The 25,846-nt window shown below is 36.5% G+C and overlaps 1 protein-coding gene and 1 long non-coding RNA gene across 4 annotated transcripts in view; one reads left to right on the top strand and one right to left on the bottom strand.

The window, feature by feature from the left end:
* The window catches only part of LOC136342852 (uncharacterized), a 32,931-nt gene extending 7,886 nt beyond the window's left edge, over window positions 1-25,045 (bottom strand). Inside the window, exons 1-3 of one of the 3 annotated variants that reach the window (XR_010732698.1) lie at window positions 24,850-25,045; window positions 20,090-20,233; window positions 11,514-11,676 (exon numbers count right to left, since the gene is read on the bottom strand). This is a non-coding gene — a long non-coding RNA (uncharacterized lncRNA). Of the gene's footprint in view, window positions 1-11,513; window positions 11,677-20,089; window positions 20,393-20,477; window positions 20,537-24,849 lie in introns of those variants that run through there. The other 2 variants (XR_010732697.1, XR_010732696.1) reach the window with 2 other exon arrangements.
* Window positions 7,740-11,248, top strand: LOC136342838 (matrix-remodeling-associated protein 5-like). The gene is made up of 4 exons (XM_066289049.1): window positions 7,740-8,205; window positions 10,006-10,245; window positions 10,305-10,821; window positions 10,872-11,248. Exons 1-4 carry the CDS (start codon window positions 7,960-7,962, stop codon window positions 11,135-11,137), a joined length of 1,269 nt encoding a protein of 422 aa, XP_066145146.1. The 5' UTR covers window positions 7,740-7,959; the 3' UTR covers window positions 11,138-11,248.
* Window positions 25,046-25,846: the final 801 nt, after the last annotated feature.

Genomic DNA, 25,846 nt, shown 5'->3' with positions numbered 1-25,846 from the left:
ACCCCACTTCGTTGGTCCTTGTCGGTGACACATAAAACGTTATGCGATTCTTCTCCCACTTGCACAATCCCTATGTTTCCACTTGAACTGATGATACCTGTATAAGAATCGTACGCCTGAGTTGGTTGGCAATCCCTTTTATGTAAAAACGTAGACCTTGAAGCTGTACATGCTAAACTGCAGCTACAGTTGCGGAAAAAAGTGTTTAAACACCACTTTAGGCGAAGTAGATAAATGTTCAAAACTTTAAAATGTTGGCTGCTCTGAACAATGAATATATAAAAATAAATTTCGGAGTCCGGATTTTTTTTAAATAATGCGTATTATTAGCAATAAAAACATGTAAAAACCAATAAAAAACGCGTTATATTAAAATTGATGTGAAAAGCAATAGGGAAAAAGTACTTAGGCACACGCGCATGACGTTTTTTAAGTATTTGCTACTTATGGAACAGACAACTCGTAGCGACTTGTTACCACCATCATTTAAAATCAGTGGCTCCTTCACTGAGATAATGGAAACTTGAAATTTTTTATAACGATTCCGAAAACTAGAGAATTAACAAATGAAGAAAAAATTTGGTTATTAAATTTTATAAAGACGGTAAGTGTACAAGCGAAACGGGGAAACTGATGGGTAGACACCCTTCGACAGTGGCATATGCTATAAACAAATTTAAAATTTCAAACAGAATCAAAAATAAGAAACAAGCCGCCAGGCCTTCAACACTTGACGACAGAGATGGGCACTTCATTGTCGGAACCATTAACAAGAACCCATTTGAAAGTTCAAGAATTATCGATGGAGATTTGGAATCTGCAACAGAGAAGTATGTAACATCAAGAAGCGTGAGAAACAAAACGAAAAAGGTAGGGTTTCAAAGCTTATACTGCTCGTCGTAAACCAACAATTATTAGTGCGAATAGAAAGAAGAGATTTAATTTCGCAAATGCTCATAAACGCAAATCGAATGGATTTTGGGAAATTATTATGTTTTCTGACAAACGTAAATTTAGCGTATGGGGATCGGATGGGCGAAAATTAATTTTGAGAAAAAAAAATACAGCTCTGAATAAGGAAAATCTTTGGCTTAGAGTCCAATACGAAGAAGGTAATGTGATGGTACGGGGATGTATGGCGGCTAACGGTGTTGGAAATCTTGTATTCCTAGATGTTATTATAAACCAATACTGTTATTTAGCCATTTTTAAGAATGAGTTCCGTCAAAACGCCATTAAATTGAATCTAAAAGATTGTTATCATTTTCCATAAGATAACGATCCTAAGCATGAATCGCGTTTAGTAAGGGAATGGCTTCTTTACAATACTCCCCATGAATTAGAAACACCCCCGCAGTCACCTGACGTGAATGTTACTGAACATTTGTGGAAAGAATTCAACAGAAAAATTCACAAAAAACCCAGACACAGCCGTACCGATTTGAAAAGGGAGTTAATGGACGCATGGATGAGCATCGCCCGAGAAGTTCCTAAAAATTTAGTTCGTTCTATGCCAAGACGGTTAAAAGCTGTTATAAAGTTTCAAGAATATCCGACAAAATATTGGAACATTTGTTTGTTGTTTATTTGTTATACTTCGTAGAATTTGTCTAAATACTTTTTTCCTATTGCATTTCATACTTGTTTCAGCATAATTTTTGCCGTTTCACATTTTTGTTTTGTTAATAAGTTATATAATATTTTTAAAAAATATAGCCTGGAGATTTACTTTCTATATACAGGGTGTCCCGTAAGTCAACGATATCCCTGGAGGGTGTATAAGCCAACTCAAAGTCAGTCGATTTAACTAAACTTGTCTTTGCCCAAAAGTTGATGATAACCCTCATACGGGGTGTCAAAGGTCAAAAAATAAATCACATTTTCTTTAATATTTCTCCACTACTTCGAACTAATTGCACGAAACTTCGTATTCGGGAGTTTCTTGAAATGATAAATTCAAATTTAATGATGATTATTATTACTATTATTATTAATATTATTATTATTATTATTGTTGTTATATTATTAGCGCTTGCATCCAACTGGTTGGCAAGCAATTTGAGTATATTATTTGAATTTCATTTAGTGGTAAATAAGTATCATTCGTTAGAAAGTAACAGGAATGTCATTTAAAATCTTAATTATTGAAATAATTTGACAATGAGCTTCTTGTGCAATAAATTTGCAATACATTTATTAAGAAATAAAACAGCAATAATTATAAATAGACAATAAATTCGCATGAATTATTAGTTTTAGATGCTTCTTTCTCGGAAACCGTTTCTTCTAGCGACTTCAATAAGTATACCCTTTTTAAGTCCGAACTGTGAGAGAAAAGATTTATCTGGTCCAAAATGGCATACACCGTGGCATAAAAAGTTTTGGCATTAATCCTAATAGCCGCCTGTGGCGCCCTCTAGAAAATGCACCGAAATCGTCGATAAATTTGATTTTATCATCTCAAGAAATTCCCGAATACGAAACTTCGTGAAATTAGTTCGAAGTAGTGGAAATGTATTAAATAAAATGCGATATATTTTTTTAACCTTTGACATCCTGTATTTTGGTTATTATCAACTTTTGGACAAACACAAGTTTAGTTAAACCAATTTATTTCGGGTTGGTCCATCCCCTCCAAGGGAGATTGTTGACTTACGGGACACCCTGTATGCATAGTTAAGTCCAATAAATAGTTTCGGTTTTGGAAAATTTTGTATTCCAAATGAATCGGTGTCGAAATACTTTTCTCCGACACTGTAAATAAATATTTATTTTGCGGTGTGTTTTACCTGATTCCTTACAAGGTCTCCACCACCAAAACCATCTCATACCAGAAAGGTTTTCTTCTAAAGTTAATACGAATTAAAATACAGGTGATGAGTTACATTACTGTTCCCACCATGCGTGCAAAGTGGTTTTTCAATAGGATGCCGAAATGCCATGCTGAAACTGGTTCTCACTCCAGCATCCCGTGAATTATAGATCAAAGGTTAAACGCAGACGCGTGTCCGCATGTCACAGCATCCCTTGAAAACTTGTTTATGTCCACTAACTTCTGACCCATGACCCATCATCCCATTTTTATCGTGTTCTCTCAACCTGAAAATTAAGTTATCTTGCCAAATGAGCGCAGGGACTGTGGAAATTTGTGTTTTATATAAGACTTCTATATAATGTGTCTAAAATAAGGACGTCAGGTGTTTTTTACTACAACTCGATGAAAAATGCTAAATAAATTCGTACATTTCGGTTTATTTACTGAAAAACTGACAATTATTTTGCATATCTATTTGCATCGTGAAACTACTCCCGGGAATATAAAATTTTTTTCCCTTTTAATCAAGTCTGGATCTATTCCCGTTCACGAGACCTTCCATACTGGACAGCTCATTCCCGGACACACTGCATACGACTGTCGATTAATTAATATACCTTTGGACGAATAGTGTCACTTCCGCGCGATTTTTCCGTCCGGTTTTTTCCGATCTTTATTATATTTTTACAGCGACCGGACAAAGGAGACAGACATCCAGTGAAACGTAACCGACGAACCGGAGCTTATTTGATCAAAGCATATTTTCTGAAGCGTTAAAGACGTGAGCTATAATGGAAACGGAAAAAAGCAATAAAAACCGCGTCTACAAACTCCCCGTCCCGATGGAACCGGGTTCATTTGATTAGGTTCTCCAGTCTCCAGTGAAACTCTCTGATACGGGGAAAAATCCTCAAAGGTAAAAACTACACATAACCCTCGGCAATTAAGAAAATGAACACCCCTGGCAAGTCGAGAGCAGTAGTCCATACAAAGCCGCCTCCACGCCATTGGTCAGCGGCTTCTATGGATTATTCCGTCTTTTGTTTCACCCTCTCCGGGGGGCACCCGGAGTGGCCCGCGGGGCGCGGGGACGTGGTCGCTGCTTGTAATGACACTCGGACGACTGGAATTTCGATATGTAGTCCGGGAAAGGAAAACAGAGAGGATTAATCGATTTCGATGATGCTGGCGAATCGACGAAGAAATTTTAATTATGGCCAAAGTTCGGAGGAGGGTTCGTGGGTTGGTGACAAGGGCTATTGTTCGCGATATTGGTGTGACTCTGAAAAATTCTGTAGTCCTTATTTATATTAGGATGGGAGACCGCCAGCCTAATCCAGCTCTCGGATAAATATTCGACTATTGGCGAAAGATTCGATTTTTTTAATTCTAGAATTACTATACAGGGTGATTTAAAATCCAGTGTAAAAAATTCAGAGCTATATTTTTGAGGTCAAAATACGACTTTTTCGTCCCATACCCGTGGGTTCGCGCATGTTTAGCTTTCGATATACAGAGTGTTAAAGTATTGTCATTATCAAAGTTTGCAGTGGATTATGACGAGACAGTTTGACAATTCTGCGCGTTTCCTGTCGAATTTCTTTGACAATTTGGTTTAGCTGAAATTTAGTACGTTTCGTCTCGTTTTTAAAATTTCCAAAGTTGTTTCGATCACACTATTATTAAATTTCGATAAATGTGAGTATTTTTTAAATTTTGCAACAATCTACTTTCCGCCGCATCATCCTTGACAATTTCAGATTTCAACAAATTTGTCAGAAAACGCGTAGGAGTGTCGAAATACGCGGTAATAGCGTTCTATAAATTTTGATAACGATTGTATTTAACACCCTGTCTATCGGAAACTAGGCATTTCGGACTCACATTTAGAGGAAGAAAGTCTGATTTTGACCTCAAAAATGCGCTCTCAAGTTCTTTGTATAAAATTTTCAATAATCCTGTATGCTTACTGAGTAAGTGTACATAATGACCTTATGACCTGTAGGGTTCTGAGGAGTGCGGGGGGCCTGTGGAATAAACAAACAACACTGCAATGAGATTTGGCAGTGGCGATTTTCAAAATTGCGGTTTTAGGTCGATTTTCACATACGATTTCATCTAACTGTTTTCCAATGAGATATCAGTTTTTCTGTAAGAATCACGAATTTAGCACTTATTGAATTTCCAGGATACTCTGAACAGAACGTTACGATATTTTGAGTGATGATAATTTTTCACAAACTCAATTTTCTCTAGGTTGTAGAGATGATGTCAGATCTAACGCCGCAACATCCACAAAGGTTTCTCGTCTGTACCTTTAGTAAAGGGTGAATGGTATTCTCATTTAGTTTTAACTGAGAATAATGTGCACTTCCCAAATAGAATAAAAGGATAACTGAATAATCCACTTCATAGGACATATTTCCAACTCAAAATGACGCTACCCTCATAATTAATTACACAAGTTACAAATTCCGGTGAACTTTTGGATAGCAGCAGATAAGAACAATTTTCGGCGTTATTTGATATGACGAATCCAAATGTGCAATTTATTTATCATGATTAGTTTTAGTCTTCAAGTTTGCGCCACTCGACAGATCACTTAATTTATCATATTCGGAACGGTTTATTTTTGGTTTGGAACGTGAACCGTCTTTTTATATGCAACATCGCAGGGCCATCTGCACCTTCATGTGGTCATCTGCGTCATCAAACTTGGTTCGATCAAGAATTTTGCCGAAAACACTGAACCGTGAGGGACCGGTTTTTCAGTATTCAATTAAGTTGTTTCTCAAGTTGTCATACGCAAAAGGTTAAGAAGAAATATTTGTCGGCTTCGATATTCGAAAATTAATAGCGGAGAAAGAGTTTACAAAATGTTTAACAACCCATGAAGCGGCCGCATGGGCATCATTTCTAAGTGTTAAGAGTTTTCTTGGGAACCACAAATATTAGCCTTTTAAGCGAACAGTCTAAGATTGGTTGCAAAATTACCACAAAATTGGAGCTCGAATGTCTCTCGAAAAACATTTTCTGCATTCTCTTCTGGATTTTTTTCCTGAAAACTTAGATAACACGAGCGACAGGCAAGGAGAACGAGTACACCAAGGTATTGCAAAAATCGAAAGATGGTATCAAGGATTTTGAGATGATGAGATGCTGAGCGACTACTATTGGACTCTTATGCATGATACGAATCCGAAACAATACAAGCGATTCGGTTCAACTGACTTTCTTTTGTAATTTACAATTTTTAATCGAATACATGTGTTAAAAATGGTAGAAAATGAATTTCTCAAAAATCTCTAAAACTAGAAACAATTTTACAGAACAATTCAAAAATTCAGATTTAACGGCCCCAATTACTTCAGAAACAGCTATTGATTGTCCAGGTCCGAAACCGTGCAAACTTGCACTATCATTACATTTTGTTGATTTTGCTGTCATAGTCCTTACACGACAAAAATATTTTCTAGTTATTAACTGATTAAATGATGTGAAACAGCACCTTCAAACCTTATACGAGGCGATCTCTCCCGGACTACAAGCGAGTTACCAAGCGAGGTTTCAAACTTACACCCTTCAGGGGGTTCAGGTTGTCCCCCAAACCCCCCAGTCCGGCGTACATGACAAACGCAGACCAAAGCAACTCTCCGTGCACTTTCGGGGACATTGTTTAAGTTGAGTGTATAGAAGCAGTTGTTGAGAGAGATGTATGGGCTCTCCGCGAAAATGGGAATTGCTTTACATACAAAACTTTTCAATGCGAGCAAACTTGGGTGCCCCTCTTGATGTTTTGCGAAACGGTTTTAATTACTATTCGCTTGTTAATTTCACCTACAGTCATCGACAGCAACAGATTAAATAGAAATTTAGTTGGTAGAGCACCTTTTAATATACACTAAAACCCAATGTCAGCAAATTGTACACTGGTCAAACTGGATTTAAACGGGGTGGCCCTAAACATCACCTGGGTGTAAAGGTCAAAGGGCGCAGCCGTACACGGGAGTGAGCAAGCCACAAAAGCCCTAATATTCGTCAACTGTCAACACATTACTGATATTAATCATAAATAAGTCTTTTGTAGGCAAAGGTGGAAGAAATGTTTTTTTTTTTTTAATTTCGGTTTTATTCAAAATTTGGATTTCAAAATTGATATGGTGGACGGATGTGTTCGCATTTGTCCACCGCATTTCATTTGTGGGTCGCGAAAGGGACGAAAGGGATTTGCTACCTGGAAAGGGACCAGGTCAAAATGACCGTTAGCTGATATATTCGCTAGACAGCCATCTTCATGCCATGCCTACAAAAAAATTACATTGCAATGTACGCTTACGTGTAGCTACAGTGGAGGAACGATAAAGAACGAAGGGCGTAGCCGCACATGGAAACAGAAAACCCCAAAAGTCCTAGTATTCGCAATATTTCAACACGTTAACAATATTAGTAATAAATCGCCATTTTGTGGGCAAAAATAGATCGAAAACTTTTTTTTTCTTTCAGACTAAATAAAAATTTAGAATTCAAGGTCAATATGGAGTATTCGTCCACCATTTTGACCATAGTCCATTGTGGGACGTAGCTGATGGACGTAGTTACGAAACGTAAAAAAGGAAAGAGGGATTTGCTACCTGGAAAGGGCCCAGGTCAAAATGACCGTTATGTAATATGTTCCTTAAACAGTCACCTTCACATTATGCCTATAAAAAATTATTGTAACTGCAACAATGTGTAAGTACAACGTAAAAACAATAAAACACTAAGTTAAATTTGAATTTTATCAGAAAACCCATTATTAGCCTTGTTGTCGATAATAAGATGCCTGGTTTTGCTACCTATGATATTTAATGCAAAAGTTCTTTATCATGTCAATTTCTATAATTCGTGTGATAAGCCCTTCCTATATTAACCAATAATAATTTAACTTAGTCTCAGTGGTGGCTAGAAAAACGTTATTCGCGGCAACATTACATAGCGAAGCATTTCTTTCTTATCATCATCATCACACTATCTTATCTCGCCTTACTCACTTCCATATCAGTCTATGCGGAAGATAGTAGTTTTCAAACAAGCATAAGGCGAATAAAATCTATGAGAAAAAGATAATGATGTTCCGATCATTGCAGCTATTCCCCACCTAAACCATGGTCAGCCAGGCCGTCCGTATATTATGGGCGGTATTTCTCTGGTCCGTAGGCCCTTCAGTGGAGGCGCGGCAAATAGAAATCCCATGCCCAGAGTTTTGTGCCTGTGATCTTTATCTGAACATGAAAAGGGCGTTGTGCCAAAACAAGAAATTGGTGTCTATCGAGTTGGGTTTGCCTTCTCAAGCCGAGATTCTGGATGTTGGTCAGAATCAGATCAGTGAATTAACTGATAAGACATTTCTGGTAAGTGGCTTTTCAAGTAAAGAAAGATGAATCAGGTCAAAGCAATAAATTGTTATTGAGTGTTGTGCCATGATGGAAATAGGTGAAATGAATAAGATGAGGTATTCTGGCTGTTATTGCGAACGGGTCAAATATCATATTCATTTGCTTATGAAAATTTAGTAATGCATTGTGAGAAATTTATTGTAGGGGATATTTTGAAGAGAATGTTGCTCCCAACACGGTCAATTTCAGTCTTCATCTATATGCTTTTGTGGCCAACCAAAGAATTATCTGCGACAATCCGGATAACCTCGACCCTATTCATAACCAACGGTATTCGACCCGAGGTTTGGAAAATTTACTTTTACACTCTATCAAAAAAAAAAAAAAAATACAGGGTGTCCAACGATATAGTTTACAGCAAATATCTCACATTCCTGTAGGAACTTTAAAAAAGGTCTTGATAGAAATATGTAGAGTTGTGTTGGGGTTACAAATTAAAGTGACCATAAAATATACCGGATGGCGCATGAAGCTATGACAAAAGAAACTTGCAATTTTTTAAACAGCACGCCCTATATATTTTCGCGTTTCGAATTCTTAGTCGGAATCTAGATGCATTTGTTATAGCAAATGCTATACTTAAAATCAAGAGGTTGTGAAATGTATTTCAGTCGAGTGCTTAAAAAATTTATTTTCGCACTTACAAAAAATAAGCCCCAGTTAGAAAATTGCCTTTTATCATCACATTAGGAAAGCAATATTTAAAGATATTCAAATTGTCTTCCTTAAGATTCCAGATATGTTTCAAGTCGTCCAAGAAAGTTCTCCATTACAAGCTTTTCACATCACATCAAGTGTGACTGTACAAGGCTCTCAAATGTGACCTTTCATGTCTTCTAAATTAATTTGGTGGGTTTGATAAACAACTCGTTTCGGATAACCTGACCGGAAAAAATCTAGTGGAGTTAAGTCCGACTTTCCGTACCTATAATGTGCCTAATCCTATCCAATAGGTGGTGAAAAGGACTTCGTCAAAAATAATTTTTTTTTTATCATTAATAATTTCACTATCTCTAGATTTTAAGAATAGCATATTCTATATCAAACGTGCTTAGATTTCGACTACGAACTCAAATATGCAAAAATATACAGGGTCTACCGTTAAAAAATTGCAAGCTTCTTTCGTCCGAGCTTTATGTGCCATCCTGTATATTTTATTATCACTTCAATTCATAGCTCCAAAACAACTCCACGTGTTCTATTAAAACTTTTTTTTAATTTCTACGTAGTTGTGAGATATTTGCTGTGAATTCGTTCGTGTTATACCCGGTATATAAGGTATAATCAACTAACTTTGACTTTTTTGTCACTCCTCGAGCGACCAATGTTTTTGCAACCTCTTGCATATACTACCTACCGGAATCAATGATGAAAATAAAAACATCGTAATGTCTTCAGGCAATTTAAGGAATAATTCGAAAGCAAAAACTCAAACTTTTATTTACAAAAAACCTGCAAAAAAAACTTGGAAAGGAAACCACTTTGCAGAAAGACCCGGTATATCTTTAGTTATTTTCAATATAACGTTTGGTGATTTCTCCAAATCTATGACTCAATTAGGTTGCATTTTCAGGTTATTATCGTTCAGACATATGCACCAATTAAAGGCAAATAATTACCATGCAAACAATTCAATTCAATCCAGTTATAGCTGGTGAAAATAGCAATAATCGTGCAATAAAGAAAACTATATATTTTCCCTCTACAAGCCTTGAATTATGATTTAAGTTGTTCGATGCAATGTATTTTCTTTAGGAACTAGGTCTAACGAATCTAAAGCTACTCAACCTGTCCCATAACGCAATACGACAGATTCACTTTAACGCCTTCGCTGGAATGGAGAACCTAAAAACCTTAGATCTTTCCTACAACGCCATCGAATACTTCACTGACTCGTGGTTTAGGAGCTTACCTGGATTAGAGGAACTCTATTTGAAGGGCAATAAATTAAGGTCCATTAACGAGGAACCTTTGATTAATATCGAAAACCTGAAGGTACAACTACTCTTATGGGCGAGCCAATTTTTTATTACCGCAACTTTGATTCAATTCAGGTCTTAGACATCAGCAGCTGCGGCATAACAACCCTCAAATCCAACACCTTCAAACTAATTCCCAACTTGAAAATCCTGGATATCTCAGACAACTATATAAAAACCATGCAAGTGGACCTTTTGGAGTCGTTACCTAAGCTCACTATCTTTAAAACGCATGGGAACGATTTCAATTGCAAAGATCCGAACATGATCACGGTGGGCAGTTATGTGAAAATCAGAGAGATTCTCTATAGTGACGCTTGCAGCGCTGATGTTCCTACTTCTTTCACCATTAACCATAGTGTGCATCAATTCGAAAAAATGATTATGAGTGAGAAGACCACACCTGCTGGTGAGGAGCCAGCCCGGAATTCGTGGATTTTTGAGCAGGAAACTAGGAATATTGAGAGTGAGGATGTGAAGTGTGAAAATGTTAAGACAATCGTTAAGGAATCACAGAGTTTATTGTTGGAAGTAATTCAACTTTCACCATGGATCAGCGTGAGCGTAATTTTTGTATATGGAGTTCTTTGTGGTAGGTTGGGTTGAGTTGCAAAGAAGATGGTCTGATTTTTGTGATTACAGGAATGGTCCTGACCTGCTGCATTAACATCTGCGCCAAAAAAAAATCGCGTTTCAAATTGAAAGATTCTCATTTTCCTGATGGAAGCGTTCAAAGGCGAAAATTGAAGAGAAGCAATAGCGCTATCTACAGAACACTCCAAAAAGTCAGACTCAGCAGGTTTCATCAGGAGTTTGAGGATGAAGACTCTGACGTCGACACTTTGGTAATGAATCAAGTTGACCTACCTAATTCTACCCCTGTCGTCACAAGAAAAGCTACATTATAACTACTGGAGTTATCTTTATTATTTATTTATTTATGTAGAAGAATTCATACTCTGTGATTTCTCTTTGTACTTATTAAATTTTGCACTCGAAAAAATCGAATTCTCACTTTGGGCCACTCGATATAATCCGACCTAAACTTGAAACTCACTTAATCTCAGACAGGAACCGCGAGCAAGAAGTTTTTGCGAAGTGCCCTGATGCGGTTTCGCCTCAAATGTGGTCAGTGGTGAAGGAAAGGGAGTGAGGGGTGAGCTTTAGGAATTGCCCCGATAATTTTACTTCAGTGGCAGATACACTCTATAGATACATCAGAGTTGGTTCTGATTGGAGTGCTGATATTTCTTATACTTTAACTCCTTGAAACCTGAAACTTACCGGCAAATAAAATTAAGTTCCCATAGAATATTCCTATTCAAAATCAAGAACTAATGAGATGCCGCTCCGCCATCGCCGTTGGAGAGGTTTCGGGTCCGTCGCTAAGTGTCTGAGGGCCGACCACGCTCTAACTTTCTGCATTTCGGGCCCTGTTTAGGCCCTCCTGAAATTTAAGATGCGATTATTAAGTTTAACGAATCTTCGGTCTCCGATCGATGTGAATACATAAATATTCATTTTGTTGTTACTGCGCTTCAAATATCAGCGTTGAGGAGTGAAGATCAGTTCTTCAATGACATAGAAAACTTAAAATATCTCAGATGTTGAAATTGTCCTCGCGCAATTAATTCTGAATTTATTGGAAAGAGCTTACAATAAGCAAAAGCTTACAAAATTTATAGCGGGGTCAACAAAACTTGTTTCATACGAAAGCTGCTTGTTTTCGTTCTACATAGGGTCAAAATTATATTTTTAATTCAGTGAATTACCGATAAACCTCACAGTTTTTGATTTAAACACTTGGAATTGCTCCTGGGAGGTTCTGGATACGATAAATTCATTTAAAATATCTCTTCGAGGTTAACTGATAAATAGCTCCACCTGCGCCCTACTGAGGTACAAGAGATCGATCCAATTTTTTTGTCGTTACAAATCGCTTTTTGCCAATTCAAATGCTCTAAATTCTTCCACGGCAAAAACGCATTCTGCAAAAAATACTATTTTTAACTGTTTTTAAAATATTTTCAATACAGTGATTTTCAGTTTTTTCGTTAATATTATACAGGGTGACCATTTCACAGCCTCTCGGGCTCCTATAGGTTTATTTGTAATTTCCTAAAAAATCAATTATGGGGATGTAAACGAGACTAACGAAAGTAAATTTAAAAATTAGCGACAACCCTACAGAGTGTTCTAAAAAAATAGGGAGTCGTAGAGTGTCAACTTTTCAGATGGGACTACCTGCATTTTTTTCACGTGATAGAATCCTATCTCGATTCTGTGTTAGTTCCTAAATTTTTTTAAATTGTGGTGTCTCGAATCTACGACGTTTTAAAAGAAATTTTAGACGTTTGCAGTGCCTCATAAAAAATTGATAACACATTTAGCTGAAGTCAAATTTCGATCATTTTGATGTGGAGTCTCATGTAAGATCATTTTATCAGGTACAAACACTTATCTGACCAACAATACATACAGGATGTTCACAGTAGCAACTTTAATTTTCATTTTTCCAACATTAATTTTTTAGATTTTTTTAAAATAGGTTGGTGTGTTTTTCGTAACACAGGACGAAATAAAATTCACTTTTCTTTATTTTGGTATAAAATAATGTCTATTTATCGTAAATGTCAATGGAATTACTAATTACTTCGGGAAAACCTGCATTCACGGTTAAGTGCCCGAGTGTTAAGCATGCGTTGCCATGGTTTCGATGTTTTTACGTTAAGTTTAAGTTCTGACAGCTCATTTACGATTTTCTCTTCCTTCGAACTTTGTTTATTTTAAAACTCCCCATAAATATGACGTATTCTAAACAAGAACTTATTAGTGTGATTTATGTGATTGGTTCACGCGATAGAAATTGTTTATTAGCGTTTCGGCACAACGATTTCCTAGGAGATGACATCCTGATGTAAGGGGAGAGTCTAAAGCAGCGTTTTGAACAAAGAGGAAGTGTTAGTCATGAAAAAAAAATTTAGAAAGAAGAGTATCTTAGGAGAATAAAACCAACTGCACATCACTTTATCATTAGTAACAAACCCTACCATCGGCGTAAAAGAAATTAATCAAGGGATCAATAAGTTTCCAAAACTTAAAACAAACAACGTGGTAAGCATGGCAACCATGTTGAATTATCAGGCACGTAGCCATGATCGCAGGTTTTCTTGGAATAATTCACAATTCCAATAATATTTGATATAAATATAACATTATTTTATACCAAACTGAAGAAAATGTGATTTTTTTTTCGTTCCACGTCATAAAAACTACTCCATCTTATTTGAAAAAATCGAGAAAACTGAAGCTGAAAAAGTAAAAGTTAAAGTCGTTATTGTGAACATCCTATGCGTATTTTTGGCTAAGTGAATGTCCGTGCCTGCTACAGTGATCTTGCGTGACGGTCCATCCTAAAATAATCGAAATTTAACTCAAGCTAACTGCGATTGAAATTTTTTTACGAAGCACGACGAATGTCCAAAATGTCCTTTAAAACGTCATAGCCTCGAGTCACTGCGTCTCAGGACAGGAAAAGTATACGAACTGACACAGGATCAAGAGATTTTATCACTTGAAAAAAATGCAGGTGATTCCATTTATCAAAATGACACTTCATGACTACCTGCTTCTTTCCAACACCCTGCAGCGTTGCCGCTAATTTCAAAAGTTACCTTCGTTACCCTCAGATTCACTTCCACAATGGATTGTTATATGAAATTACACGTAAACTCAGAGAAGTCCGAGGAGCTGTTGAATGAACACCCTGTATACTTGCTGACGCAACTTCTAAAGGAGCAAGGGATTGTCAAGGAAGTGGCGTTGCAGACCATGACGTAATTTCATTAATGGCATTGTTCTTAATCAAGTGACATTCTCGTGTGCTCATTAAATTTATTAATTTTTCCCCCGATCACCGTGATTTTTGTAAAAGCGATTTTAATATTATTATATTGTGTTTATGTTAAATAAAGAGTGGGTTTGTTGCGGTATCAGATTTTTGCCCTCTACAGAAAAACGCATTCTTTAGAACTTTTCGTATTTTTCGCATATGGAAATATCATTTCAAATGATCAAAAAAGTCACTTCTTGAACTTTGCTCAATGCTGGGATGAATTGCGGCAAAAATCCACCCTAATTGTTGAGACCATTTTCGCCGTGGCAACGCGATAAAACTCTTAGCAGAAAGTTTGCATTAACCGCTTTGTCATTCTCCATATTGATAAGTGCACCGATATGAGCGTTTCCATTTACAAACACCCCGTTAACAATTCGGTATCGGGCTCATTTATCAGCTGCGCCCCCGCGTTTTCACGCCAATGGCGATTCGACAGGCTCACACCATGTTATCTTAAACCTTCTCCCCCTGAACTACGCCATTCGACGCCATAGTTTAATAACGTTACCAACTTGGATATTAATTAACTGGTGGTTATTTATTGTGGGGGAATTTTTTAACATCATTGATCTGTCCACGGTTCATCCAGATGACCACATAACATCCAATTTCATGCACGTACATACATATAGGTCTGGGTTTGACACTATCAATGGCTAAATTTTCGGTATGTTTTCCAAGAATGCGACGCTATGAGTCGCTGGACGCTTCATCAGGAACGCTATTCACAATAATTATCTCGGTATGTGTGCGATTTGCATTCCTCGAGCTCTCTGGCGACGTCTTTACAGCACCATCGTCCCTTTTCTTTGCACAACTACCGTCCGAATTTGCTTCCACGGTTGCCGGATAATTGTTGTGTTAATTGTTTAAATGAAATTGGATTTTCCCCAGGAATGCATGCCGTTTTTGTTCCAGCTCCGCTGGTAGAGCCAAAATAATTCACATGTGGCCCTTAGGCCTTAATTTCCTTATAAATTCTCTTTAAATTTGATTTTGTCCCTATACGGAAATGGATATCTAACGATTTCCATTTCCTTTGTGGGTGTTTCCATCAAGTGCAACATCTTTGAGGATTTTAATTAAAATCGATGGGAAACCGCCTAAAACGCGTTTATAAATCACAAGGCCCATTCGGGTCTTCGTCTTAAGTTGCAACATAAACCATTAAGAGTTTTAACCCTTCGAGTACGAAGGGTCATAGGTTTTGCAACCCTTACACCCTCCTTAGCTGTAATTTTGGAGAACTCCGCCCCGTTCCCCCCAAAAACCCGTTCTGACGGACCCTTGATAAATAATTGCGATGTTGCTCTGACCTCTAGGCTCTTATTTCAACTTTAAATTCGAATTTCCCCACATTATTAAGCGAAATTTCTTCGTATTCACACAGGCACTCCCAAGCGCACAAGAGAGTTTCGGACCTCAAGTTTGCTCAACGTATAGTTTAGTTTATGTTGCAGCTTCTATACTAATATTTTCTCTTCTAAGAGCTTCTCTAATGATTACCCGCTCTAACGTGGTTGCCGCCAACGTCAGGAATAATCTAATTGTCTTAGGATCCCGTTTTGAGCTTCAACTTTAGATAAATCAAAACTACTTCAACTAGTCCATGATTAAAGAAAACATTAGAGTTCCGACATAATGAATAGTTTTCCCGCGAGAAGCGAGATTTCAGGGTTTGTTGAAAGTATCTCCTCGCGGCTTCAAAATATTCCTGTGTACTTTCGTATTTAGTAATTTTTCTCCAAGCCATGATTTGTTTCAGTCATTTCGGTTTGTTATTGGAAGACGGGAGATTTCGAATTCCATCATAATAAATAGTCAATTCCACTGCGTGTCACATATTAGATAAATATGTAGGAAATTAACGTTCGATAGGACTGTCCAAAAGTAGATACGGTTAATAAGTATCACATTTCGCAAATATGCCAAAACTACGTGGGAACTGGTCCTTGAGTTTTGGTGCAAACGTTTGAGATATAGTTTTAAACGTTTCGACGCTGATTGGCACCTTCATGGTCATACTACAACATTAGGTTCGCAAATCGATAAAAAAAAAGGAACAATAAACACGAAAAAGTCAAAGTGGAATAACAAAAGGCAAATTAACTACAAACAAATAATGTAGATTATAAAGAAGCAAAATAAAATTAATCACAAAACACGTTTAAGAAGTTGCTGTAGAGAGAAAAAAAAAACGATTTTCTTCAATGTTTTTTTTTTAAATAAATGTCTCTTTCTTCCTATTTGTGGCAAAAATTTATACCTAACGGAAATCGCAAGGCGCCACATGATATCGATGCTATTGGATTGAAATATTAGCAATTTAACATTATCAGGACAGTTCGCAGCCGGCTTCTAAGTTTCAGTTTGCTTAATTTTTTTATAGATAGTTTAACTCTTGTACTGCTTCATTTTTACATTTCCGTGCTTTCAGTCGATTTCGGGACGTCTAAATTTATATTACAAAACGTTTGTCTCATTAGACAAAAGACCCACACCTAGGGACCAAGTCCCTTCCAAGGTCTAAAAACGTCGCAACGTCCCAACGTAGCATATTCAAGAGATTTAACACACGAAGGTACCTAATTAAGTCCGATGGAATATGAATACAATTCGAGCATTGAATAGCACTTTTTTTCCAATTTAAATTTTAAAGACCCCAATTAAAAAAATAAAACATAGGTCCCTTTAATGTTTACCGTGAAATAATGGTGCATTAGTTTGTTCAATAATTCATTCTTATCTTAATTTGCGTAGACTAATGGCGTTTGTGTTCGTTGTAAATTTTTTTTTTTTAATTTTTTATTTTGTTCTTATCTCAAAACAAAGCATATTTAAAAAAAAATTGAGTTCAAACTATTGATATTGAAAAAAATTGTACTTATATACATTTTTAGTTCATTCTTTTCTGTATGATCCGCTGAATATCATTTGAGTTATCATTGAAGATCATTAAACACAAATCGAACATATTTCATCACCTCTAATTTAATAATATTCACTGAAATCTCTTCATATCAGTTTTCACTCGCGTTTCCCCAAGAGCCATAAAATAACCTAGTTTTTAGGTTATAAACTTATTTAAATAGATGTTTAGACAGTTTGGAGTTTACGATAGGTTATAAAACTAAATTTTTGTAATGAATTGAAACTTAAACCTCACCTAGAAGATGAAATTGAACTTATTAAAATAGCCCTACTAACAATTTTCTAATGTAAAAAATTCAAATTTCCTTGATGGTTTTTAATCAAATCAACTTTATCCCGAACGCAGGCAGAAGAGTTCACATAGTTCTATTGGTTAACGTAAAATAGAATCATGGTTTTAAAGAATCAATGTTACTGTCCTAGTTAGGTCAGCACTACGTAATCACCCAAGTAGTACGCTGCCACCAGGGGCCTCATGGCAACTATCAAGCATCAAAAGTAGAATCTTTCCGAAAAAGCGATATCTTAAATTTTATGTGAATAAAAGTTTTATGTTTTTCCTATAGGTTTGATTGCTTTGGCCTTTATAGATAGAACTATAGATATAGCCCAATCCTGTATCAGGAAGATTCTTGCTGATATGGACCGGTCATTTGGGACTTGAGATAAAAGATGATGAAGTCAGTACCGGGGATATCCCCCTGTTGGGCAAAAGGGGAGTTCCACGGATGAAACAAGATGAGATTTCATGCAAGAGCACTGGGACAACCTACCGGTTATAGTACACTTCGAGAGAGATTCTCGGCGGGTCCATTGAAGGAGAAAGCTCACTCTATACGGTTAAGTAGGTATGGAGGACGACCAGTAAGGCACACCTATTACACTGAGTGGGTCAAAATAGACCTCCGGTTGCAGTAAAGGACTGTTACGAGGCCACACAGTTCATTAGCATAAAATACCTCAAACTGATGAAGAGTTACGAATCATATGAAATCTCTATCTGAAAACTGATAAAAATAATCACGTATACATTGGGCGTAGACCAATATACATATGTATATAATGGATTACGTATTCCCGATTGCGTAACGGCGACGACATTGTATATGCCCTTTGTTTGCAAATGTATATGTTGCTTCAGATCATGACATTTTTTTTAAAGAATCATTCCTGATTGGGATTACAATTGAGTGTTTCTATAATAATGAACTTATAGTTTCACACCTTTTGATTTTGAGAAAATTTCCATTTCCTGCTTTGTGTTGTGTGCGGCAGACTAACTAAATATGAACTTAACCATATAGAGAGACTATAAGCAGAGCGTAAACTTAAAATTAATTGTAACGAAGTTACGTGCAAAAGGAAGAGGAACTCCGCAGTAGGACTGCACAGTTCCGATTGCCAATATGCATGCATTATTGCAATTTGTACAATAATTTCGAAAAGGCAATCTAACCCGGCAAATTTGACTAAAGCAGCGAGGAACAGGCGGACGGTAAAGCCGCGCCGTTTCTAATGGAGTTTTCGACGGCTCTGTTTTGCATATCACACATTTCCTTTATCTAGTTATACCCGAATTTTAGGAGTCGCTTAATTCGCTGAATTCCTACCCCACCAAAAAGATTTTGGTTCAAGTTAGCCTTAATCCGTCCCTGCCTCTGAAATCGTTAGTTAAAACCCCGAAGTGCGGATTGTAGCCAGGGGCAGCGGCATGTCCGCACCACCGGACCAACATGGCCGCTCACCCTTTCCTGCTCTCCGTTTACCCCCGTGGCTGTCCTGCAGGGCGGCGGACCCGTAATTTATTATTCACAGCTTCCGTAATGGAATTCTATTATAACGGACTAATAATCACCGCCAAAATTTAGCTTGTAGACTTGCCGGATGAAAGGAGAAGAGTAAATTATAGAGAAATTGGGAAAAGTTTACAGCTAGAACACTATAGTACCGAATAATACTCCATTGTAACTAAAAACTGTTCTTTAAGGAATTAAAAAAAATTATTTAGAACGGAAAAATCTTCATATTAAAAAGGATACAAAATGTAGCGGTTTCTGATGTGTCGCAACAATAATACTTGACTTGAAAAAAATCTAAAATGACTCTTCGATATGATTATCCAAGAATCCACCTACACCTAAGTTTATAAAAAAAAATTATAAGTCCAGTTTGCAAATGTCTCAATGTAATAATGTAATAAAACTCATCTAATAAATAAATCAACTTCTAAAACTTTCTCTTAACCACCATTGTAAACCTACCCACCCGTATGCACCATCAACGCTCAAACCATGTAAACCTACTCAAACGTTCAAAAAACGGGCCCCGTTGTACAGGTTTGCGCCTCGGCTAGAGTTTACTTCTAGTTTTTGCTACGCTACCACAGATGACGCCACCGTCGACCGGGATTCCTTCAACCTTTAATATGAAACGGAAAAATGAATAAGCCTATAAATGATACGGGAACACCATGCTCCAGGCGAATTATGGGCAAAAACTGGTTCTCAGGTAAACAGACGTAAAAGCGACGGGCGTGCTATTTAAGGGTGGAGGGTATATATAATTTTAATGATATAAATGGGTGTATGCATTTTGTTCTAACTTAAAAAATTTTACGATATTCCCTTAAATTTGCCAGCACACTATACACCTTGTCCACCAATGTCCAGCAGTGTTTGACTAATGAAAGAGAAAAAGGAGGGGAGGAGATGAGGTCTAAATAGTGATTAATTTTGATAGGCCCAGAGACAGGTTTGGTATAAAACCGAGCGTCTTCGTTCCTGTAATATGTATAGTCAAATAAACGAAGATATAGGTGCCTTAATAAATTCCTTTTTTTAGAACATATTAAATATAACCCAATCAAACCATAAATTGGGGAAAATCTCACAAAAGAAATCTAATCAATTTCTAGGTACATGTGTGATTTAGCACTCCTGCAAGTCTATCCCTCAGTTAACGATAAAACTAAGTAAAAACCGACCCTTAACCAAACCCGTATCCACCTATTCTAAGCGACATAAAACTTTACCGGCGAGGGGTCCAAAAAATGAATAGGGGAGGGTGAATTTGAAGCTGTCAGGACGGGTGGTGATTGGTTTGCCCTCGTGGACCACTGACCAGCATCAGGCACCCTCGCACGCCCCTGTCGACGATGGCATTGTTCACATTTTACCTGAAATCGATACAAAATGGTTGGTTCGGAGAATTTCAATTTCTTTCAAATTCGGAAAGATCATGAGGAAACTACTCTCTTATTTAAATTGAAAGTTTTTCTGTTGCTGCCGTCATGATTGGCTCAAAATTTAATCTACAGGTAATTTGAAATGTTGCAGTATTCACTTTTTTGTATGTTAATAACCATGTATTAATGCAATAAATAACAAATGCATCTGATACTAGCAGGTTTCGATAAATACCTTATTGTGTTCGACTGCGCCAGAACAACAACTATAAACTATTATTGCGTTTCGTATCATTTCAAGAAACGTTGTTTGTTTTTATCTAAAATACAAATAGTTTGTAGATTGGGCTATGGTATAACATAAAATAATACGCACGACAAGGTGTTATTACAGTCTTAGAGTTCTCGTGGACATTTTCCGGACAGGACGCCTGATGTTATTTCGTTCGTAAAAAAACTCTTACCGTAAAAAGTCACCTTTTGTAATTGTGACGTAAACAACTTATTTTGCTTATATGATTAAAACCTTCTGGTTCTAACATGTATGGTAAGAAAGTAATCCTATTTTAGATCTGCACAAAAATTGTATTATTGAACTTTCTTTTGTGTTTTTTTTAGTATTTTTGTTCCTTACTACCTAATATCACAATAAATTCACTATTTGATATAGAGACAGATGCCGCAAAGTCGCAGTTTTTTTTTATAAACAAAAATGACGCATGTTTAGTTTCTAATTAAATTTAATGAATAACACATTGAAAACAAATATAATTTTATAGAGATTTACGGATAAAATTTGTTACAAAAGTAAACGACACTCAGTTACTCGGTATTGGCAGTTTTTAGTACAGGCTGCAGACAAATTCACGAATCGCGAAAGATATAAATTCGCTTGTCAAACTAGAGGATTATAGATATCACGTATCAATTAGGGTTATCTAGAATGTCTTATGGCAAAAATAATTTTTTTCCTGAAAGGGCCTAAAAACTTGTATGGGGATTTTTTCATTGAAGTCAATCAACAAAAATAAATCAGCCATTCCTCTTAAAACACCCCACAAATCCCTTAAAAGAAAACAAGGATAAACACATATAAATTTCACTCTTCAAAATCCGTTATATCGGTCTCATTGTATCCATTAGACGGAGATTCGAATTACAAAATAAAAGTAAAACTGCAAACAGACAGATAGATCCCATTGTGTGTTCGATGTGAAATTTATTAGTTTTCCACCCCTCGTTTCGGTCACCAAATAGAACATACGGTTTTGGGCCAGAAAAAATTACCTGCGCATCACAGGTAATTTATACTCAAAAGGGTTACGTGTGAAAAAATACAACCGTGGAAAAATATCGCCATACGGCGATTTATGTAGCGGAAGGGTAAGAAACTTAAAAAGGTTTCGACCCTCAAAAGTCACGCTCAAATGGAACAGGAAATTCAATAAAGTTATTAAAACCTGTCGAAGTGTAACAAAACTCTCCCTGATAGCGTTTTTCCAAATGGACCATAAGTCAGGCTGTCAGTCACAGTGCTCCGTTATAAATAAGGATTAAGATGGCACGTAGTGCGTAAAGATGCCCTTCAGGGTCCCCTCCAACTTATTTAGTTTAAAATATTGGCATCGGCTAAAAGCCCGGCACGCTTTGTCCGGGGACACGATATAAGTCCACTTATTTTAATTTTATGTCCTTCCTAAATCCCTAGGGAATGAGAGAAAGCAAGAGGGGATTAATATCGGCTTCGGGGATGGAATTTCCTTAATAATTTTTTCTATAATTAGCTTTAGATCCCAAGTAGGTATAACAAACTTATACCCAAGTTCCGGCTACTAAGCGCCCGTCCTCGTCCGAGTTATTTACCCAGGACGCCTAAGCCCGATCCTGGATCGCGCCTTGCGGACACTTGTGTTTAAGTTACGGGCCAAACACATCCCTTAATTAAACGGTTCTGTTTGAACAGGCAGATTAAATGTGACACAGAACTGTAATCGCGCTTATTGTGGTCCGGGCTTAACTATACTGGCCCCGGACCCTGTCCCTTTCACTTTGTCCTTCCAATTTTCCTGATTTAGTACCAGAATATGACCCACGAAGGCTTTAAACTTCGAAAATCACTTTGAATCGTACTTTGTTTTAGTTGCAAAAGTATGAAACTTAGTAATTTGCGGTTTTATTTATCGATGATCGTGTCACAAAATTTGATACATTGTAGTTCTAGATGGACGTGCAGTAAGAACATTGTTGCATAAGCCATTTTGAAACACTTCGGGTTTGAAATTAGGTAATACTGTATCCTGGTAGGGCACATTGATGAAAATTCAAATAAAAAGGATGATTTATCACGCAAGCTTTGAATGTCCTATTTGAAACGAAATAATTCTTTAGGGTCAGACCACGTGCTTTTTTCAAATATTTCTAGCACAGAAACGAGCACTACCAGCTGTACACATTCAGAAACTTCGCATTAATCGTATGGTTTCAGAGAAAAATAATCGTTTCCAGCTTTTTAATTCAATTAAATGCAATTTATTTTTGTTGCCAACTTCTACAAAGTCCAGTTGGATAAACTTGACCGGTATAGTTAATTTCACATTTTTACATGACTTCTGACCATTCTGGGATATTTGTTGAATTGACTGATTTCAACGATTTGCGTAAATTTCGCACTGATCGCAAATTTACATAGCAAAATTATCTTTTCCGATAGCTTTTCTTCGTTTAAATATAAGTTTCCGTGTTCTAACTTACACGAGCCGCAGTTCGAAAGATTTAATCGAATTACTTGAATTTCGCACCATTTTTACAATTCCTGGCAAATCATCCACATGTGGTAGTTTTGGGAAATATCGACAAGCATGGGAATAGGCATCGTTGTGGACGGATCATTTAATGAATGCAGTGCAAAGACTCGGTTAAAGATGCGTAATCTTAAATACCTACGGAACTACAGGGTGAACAAGAGAGATTCGTCCGTGATTATTTGCGAATCATAGTGATCGATGAAATTATTTTGCCTACCCCAATGTTAACCGTAAAATCTCTGTGCAGTTCTGTGTAGAATTCCAGGACGGCACCGTATATGTACATAGCGGTCGCTGGTCGAGCGGCTGCTGTAGACTTTTGGAAATAGATTTACCCACGATAAACTTTGACTCACTGTTGGGAGACCCTGTACACTATATTTTTTTAAATGAGCAAACATTCATAGGTGTTTCAATTTTAGACACTTTGCCGGTAGTACCAATTTATTTTCGGACGTGACGACAATAATTTTGTGCGATTTTCATGAAAAATGCTGCAATGTCAAAAGCCACGAAGCATGTAACAAATAAATAAGCGCGAGTTAAATTATCCGATTCTTTAAATAGCCGATTAACCTCGCAGTCATTAATCAGTCTTTATCTTTATTAATTTGTCTCAGGTTAACCCATTTAATTAAATCGAGGATAAATTAACCGATAGCTGGTTGTTTTTAAAAAAATTCCCAAATCTACAGACAAAATAAACGTCAAGACCAAGAGAGATTTTGCGATTAACAGCGCTATCATCCAGAGTTACAGCATAGTTCTCCTAACAACTTCTGATCTACCAAAGTAGCATCGTAACGCTAAGGTTTGGCAACAATTGTGATTTATTATTCTTGTGTAAAGAATTCTTTACGATTTGCTTATTTTATAGGAGCTTCACATAAAACTTAATGTTGTTTATTATCACTGTGAGTTATATGTGACGTCTGTCCAAAATAATTTTCTCAAGGAATTTTCCGACGCAATTTTGTAGGATAATTATTTAAAGCAGTTTCGTTCGTTGTTAGTTCTCTGTTATTGTCTTCTGAATTGTAATTGTTTCAATTAGGGTCTCTTATCTTTAAAGTGAATCAGCCAATATGTACCTATATAAATGGAAAAAATTAGAAAAAGTAGTTTTGCAAATATTACCGAAAGTCACGTCTGTATTGCAGATATGCATTTACATAAACCAAGATTAGCTGACCCAGAATTCCCATGAATAATAAGACATCTAATTTTGATGACACAATGAAGGTCAGTGGTTGAAAAGGAATGGGATATTTTTCAAATCTTATTCACTATTTTTAGAAATAGTTCAAATTTCCAAATTCCGGCTCAAAATATTTCTTAGCTTATGTGAGTCAAACATGTACTCTTCCTGACATAGCTGCTATCAAGCTTTAATTTTCTTGATTCATTGTAGTTTTTTGCTTGGAAAAAAGTATGAAATATCATTTTGTTTGCGATTTATTGCCTTCATTTCGATTCATGTCCCAAAATGTTGCTACAATTTAAATGAGTTAAGATATAATTATAGTTAAACACGTTAATTTTCCAATTCGGTTTAGCCCAAAAGTAGTTGAGCTTTATCACAATGGTCAAACTCAATGTGATGTGGCGAAAAATTTAAATATTACCCAGAGTGCCGTGTCTAAAATTTGAAATAAATTTGGCAGTCAAGATGGTGTTCAAAACCGTAGGAAAAACTACATTCAAAATAGACAAAATCATTATACGAATCTTTCTCGAAGATCTGCGAAACACATCAAGACAAATCAGAAGTGAAATCACTACACGGTTTAATCTTGAACTTACTAATAGAACTATAAAATATCGTGTAAGGACTGCAGAACTTTACGGTAGAGTCGTTGTTAAAAAACCACTGCTCTCGAAAGAGAATGAGATGGCCCGTCTGAAATTTGCAAATTCTCACTTGTTACGGACTACGGAAAAATCGAATAACTCCCTTTGGAGTGACGAGAATAAGATTAACTGGTTTGATTCTAATGATAGAGTTTCTGTATGACGCCCAGTAGGAGAAAAGTTCAATCGTAAATACCAAACTCCTACTGCAAAACACGGTTTCTCAATGGTCTGGACGTGTTTTTCTCGGCGCAAGACTGGACCGTTGGTTTTGGTAGAAGGAAAAATCACTCGTTATTAATAACGGAAAATTTTAGAGCTTAATATGTTATCATTTGCTGAAGAAGAGATGTCACTTCGTTGGATCATTCAACGGGATAACGATCCCAAACGCAAATCAAGAACTGTAAAACGCTGGTGTTTGACGAAAAATATGACCATATTTGAGTGGCTCTTACAGTTTGCCGATCTCAATTCTATTGAGCATGGGTGGGAAACATTGGATTGACAAATTAGATTAAAAACAAAATAGAACTTCTTCACACTATCCAGGAAGAGTGGTAGAAGATTCCCGTGAATACTTTACCAACGCTTGTCGCTCCTATTCGTATGAGGTGCCTGGACGTGATAGAGGCCAAAGGCTTCGCCACAAAATATTGAATTGTAGTATTTAATTTTTTTTTAAGAAGATGAAATAACATTACATGCTTCTTTCCAGTAAAATTTGTTTTTGTCATTAAAAAATGCATTATAGCTATCTATTTAGAAAAGTATTTGTTGTTAATTAATTACCTAATCATAAAATGAACGTTTGTCATATTTTGTTTAAATTAAACGCGCATTTAACCTTAATCAATTATAAGCGATCAAATAATTTATACTTTTTCCACCACTGTATATGAAGACCTTTTCATGTCACAAAATTAAATTAGGTTTGTATAAGGCTTGT

The sequence above is a fragment of the Euwallacea fornicatus genome, chromosome 13, assembly GCF_040115645.1.
Source record: "Euwallacea fornicatus isolate EFF26 chromosome 13, ASM4011564v1, whole genome shotgun sequence".
Taxonomy (NCBI): domain Eukaryota; kingdom Metazoa; phylum Arthropoda; class Insecta; order Coleoptera; family Curculionidae; genus Euwallacea; species Euwallacea fornicatus.
The sequence above is the reverse complement of the archived record's forward strand: the minus strand, read 5'-3'. Positions and strand labels throughout refer to the sequence as shown.

What these genes read in the sequence shown, in the direction of transcription:
- LOC136342838 (XM_066289049.1), top strand. Translation starts at nt 7,960, where the DNA reads ATGGTCAGCCAGGCCGTCCGTATATTATGGGCGGTATTTCTCTGGTCC. An exon ending in TTAATATCGAAAACCTGAAG is followed by an intron (nt 10,246 to 10,304) that starts GTACAACTACTC and finishes GATTCAATTCAG; the next exon opens with GTCTTAGACATCAGCAGCTG. An exon ending in TGTATATGGAGTTCTTTGTG is followed by an intron (nt 10,822 to 10,871) that starts GTAGGTTGGGTT and finishes TTGTGATTACAG; the next exon opens with GAATGGTCCTGACCTGCTGC.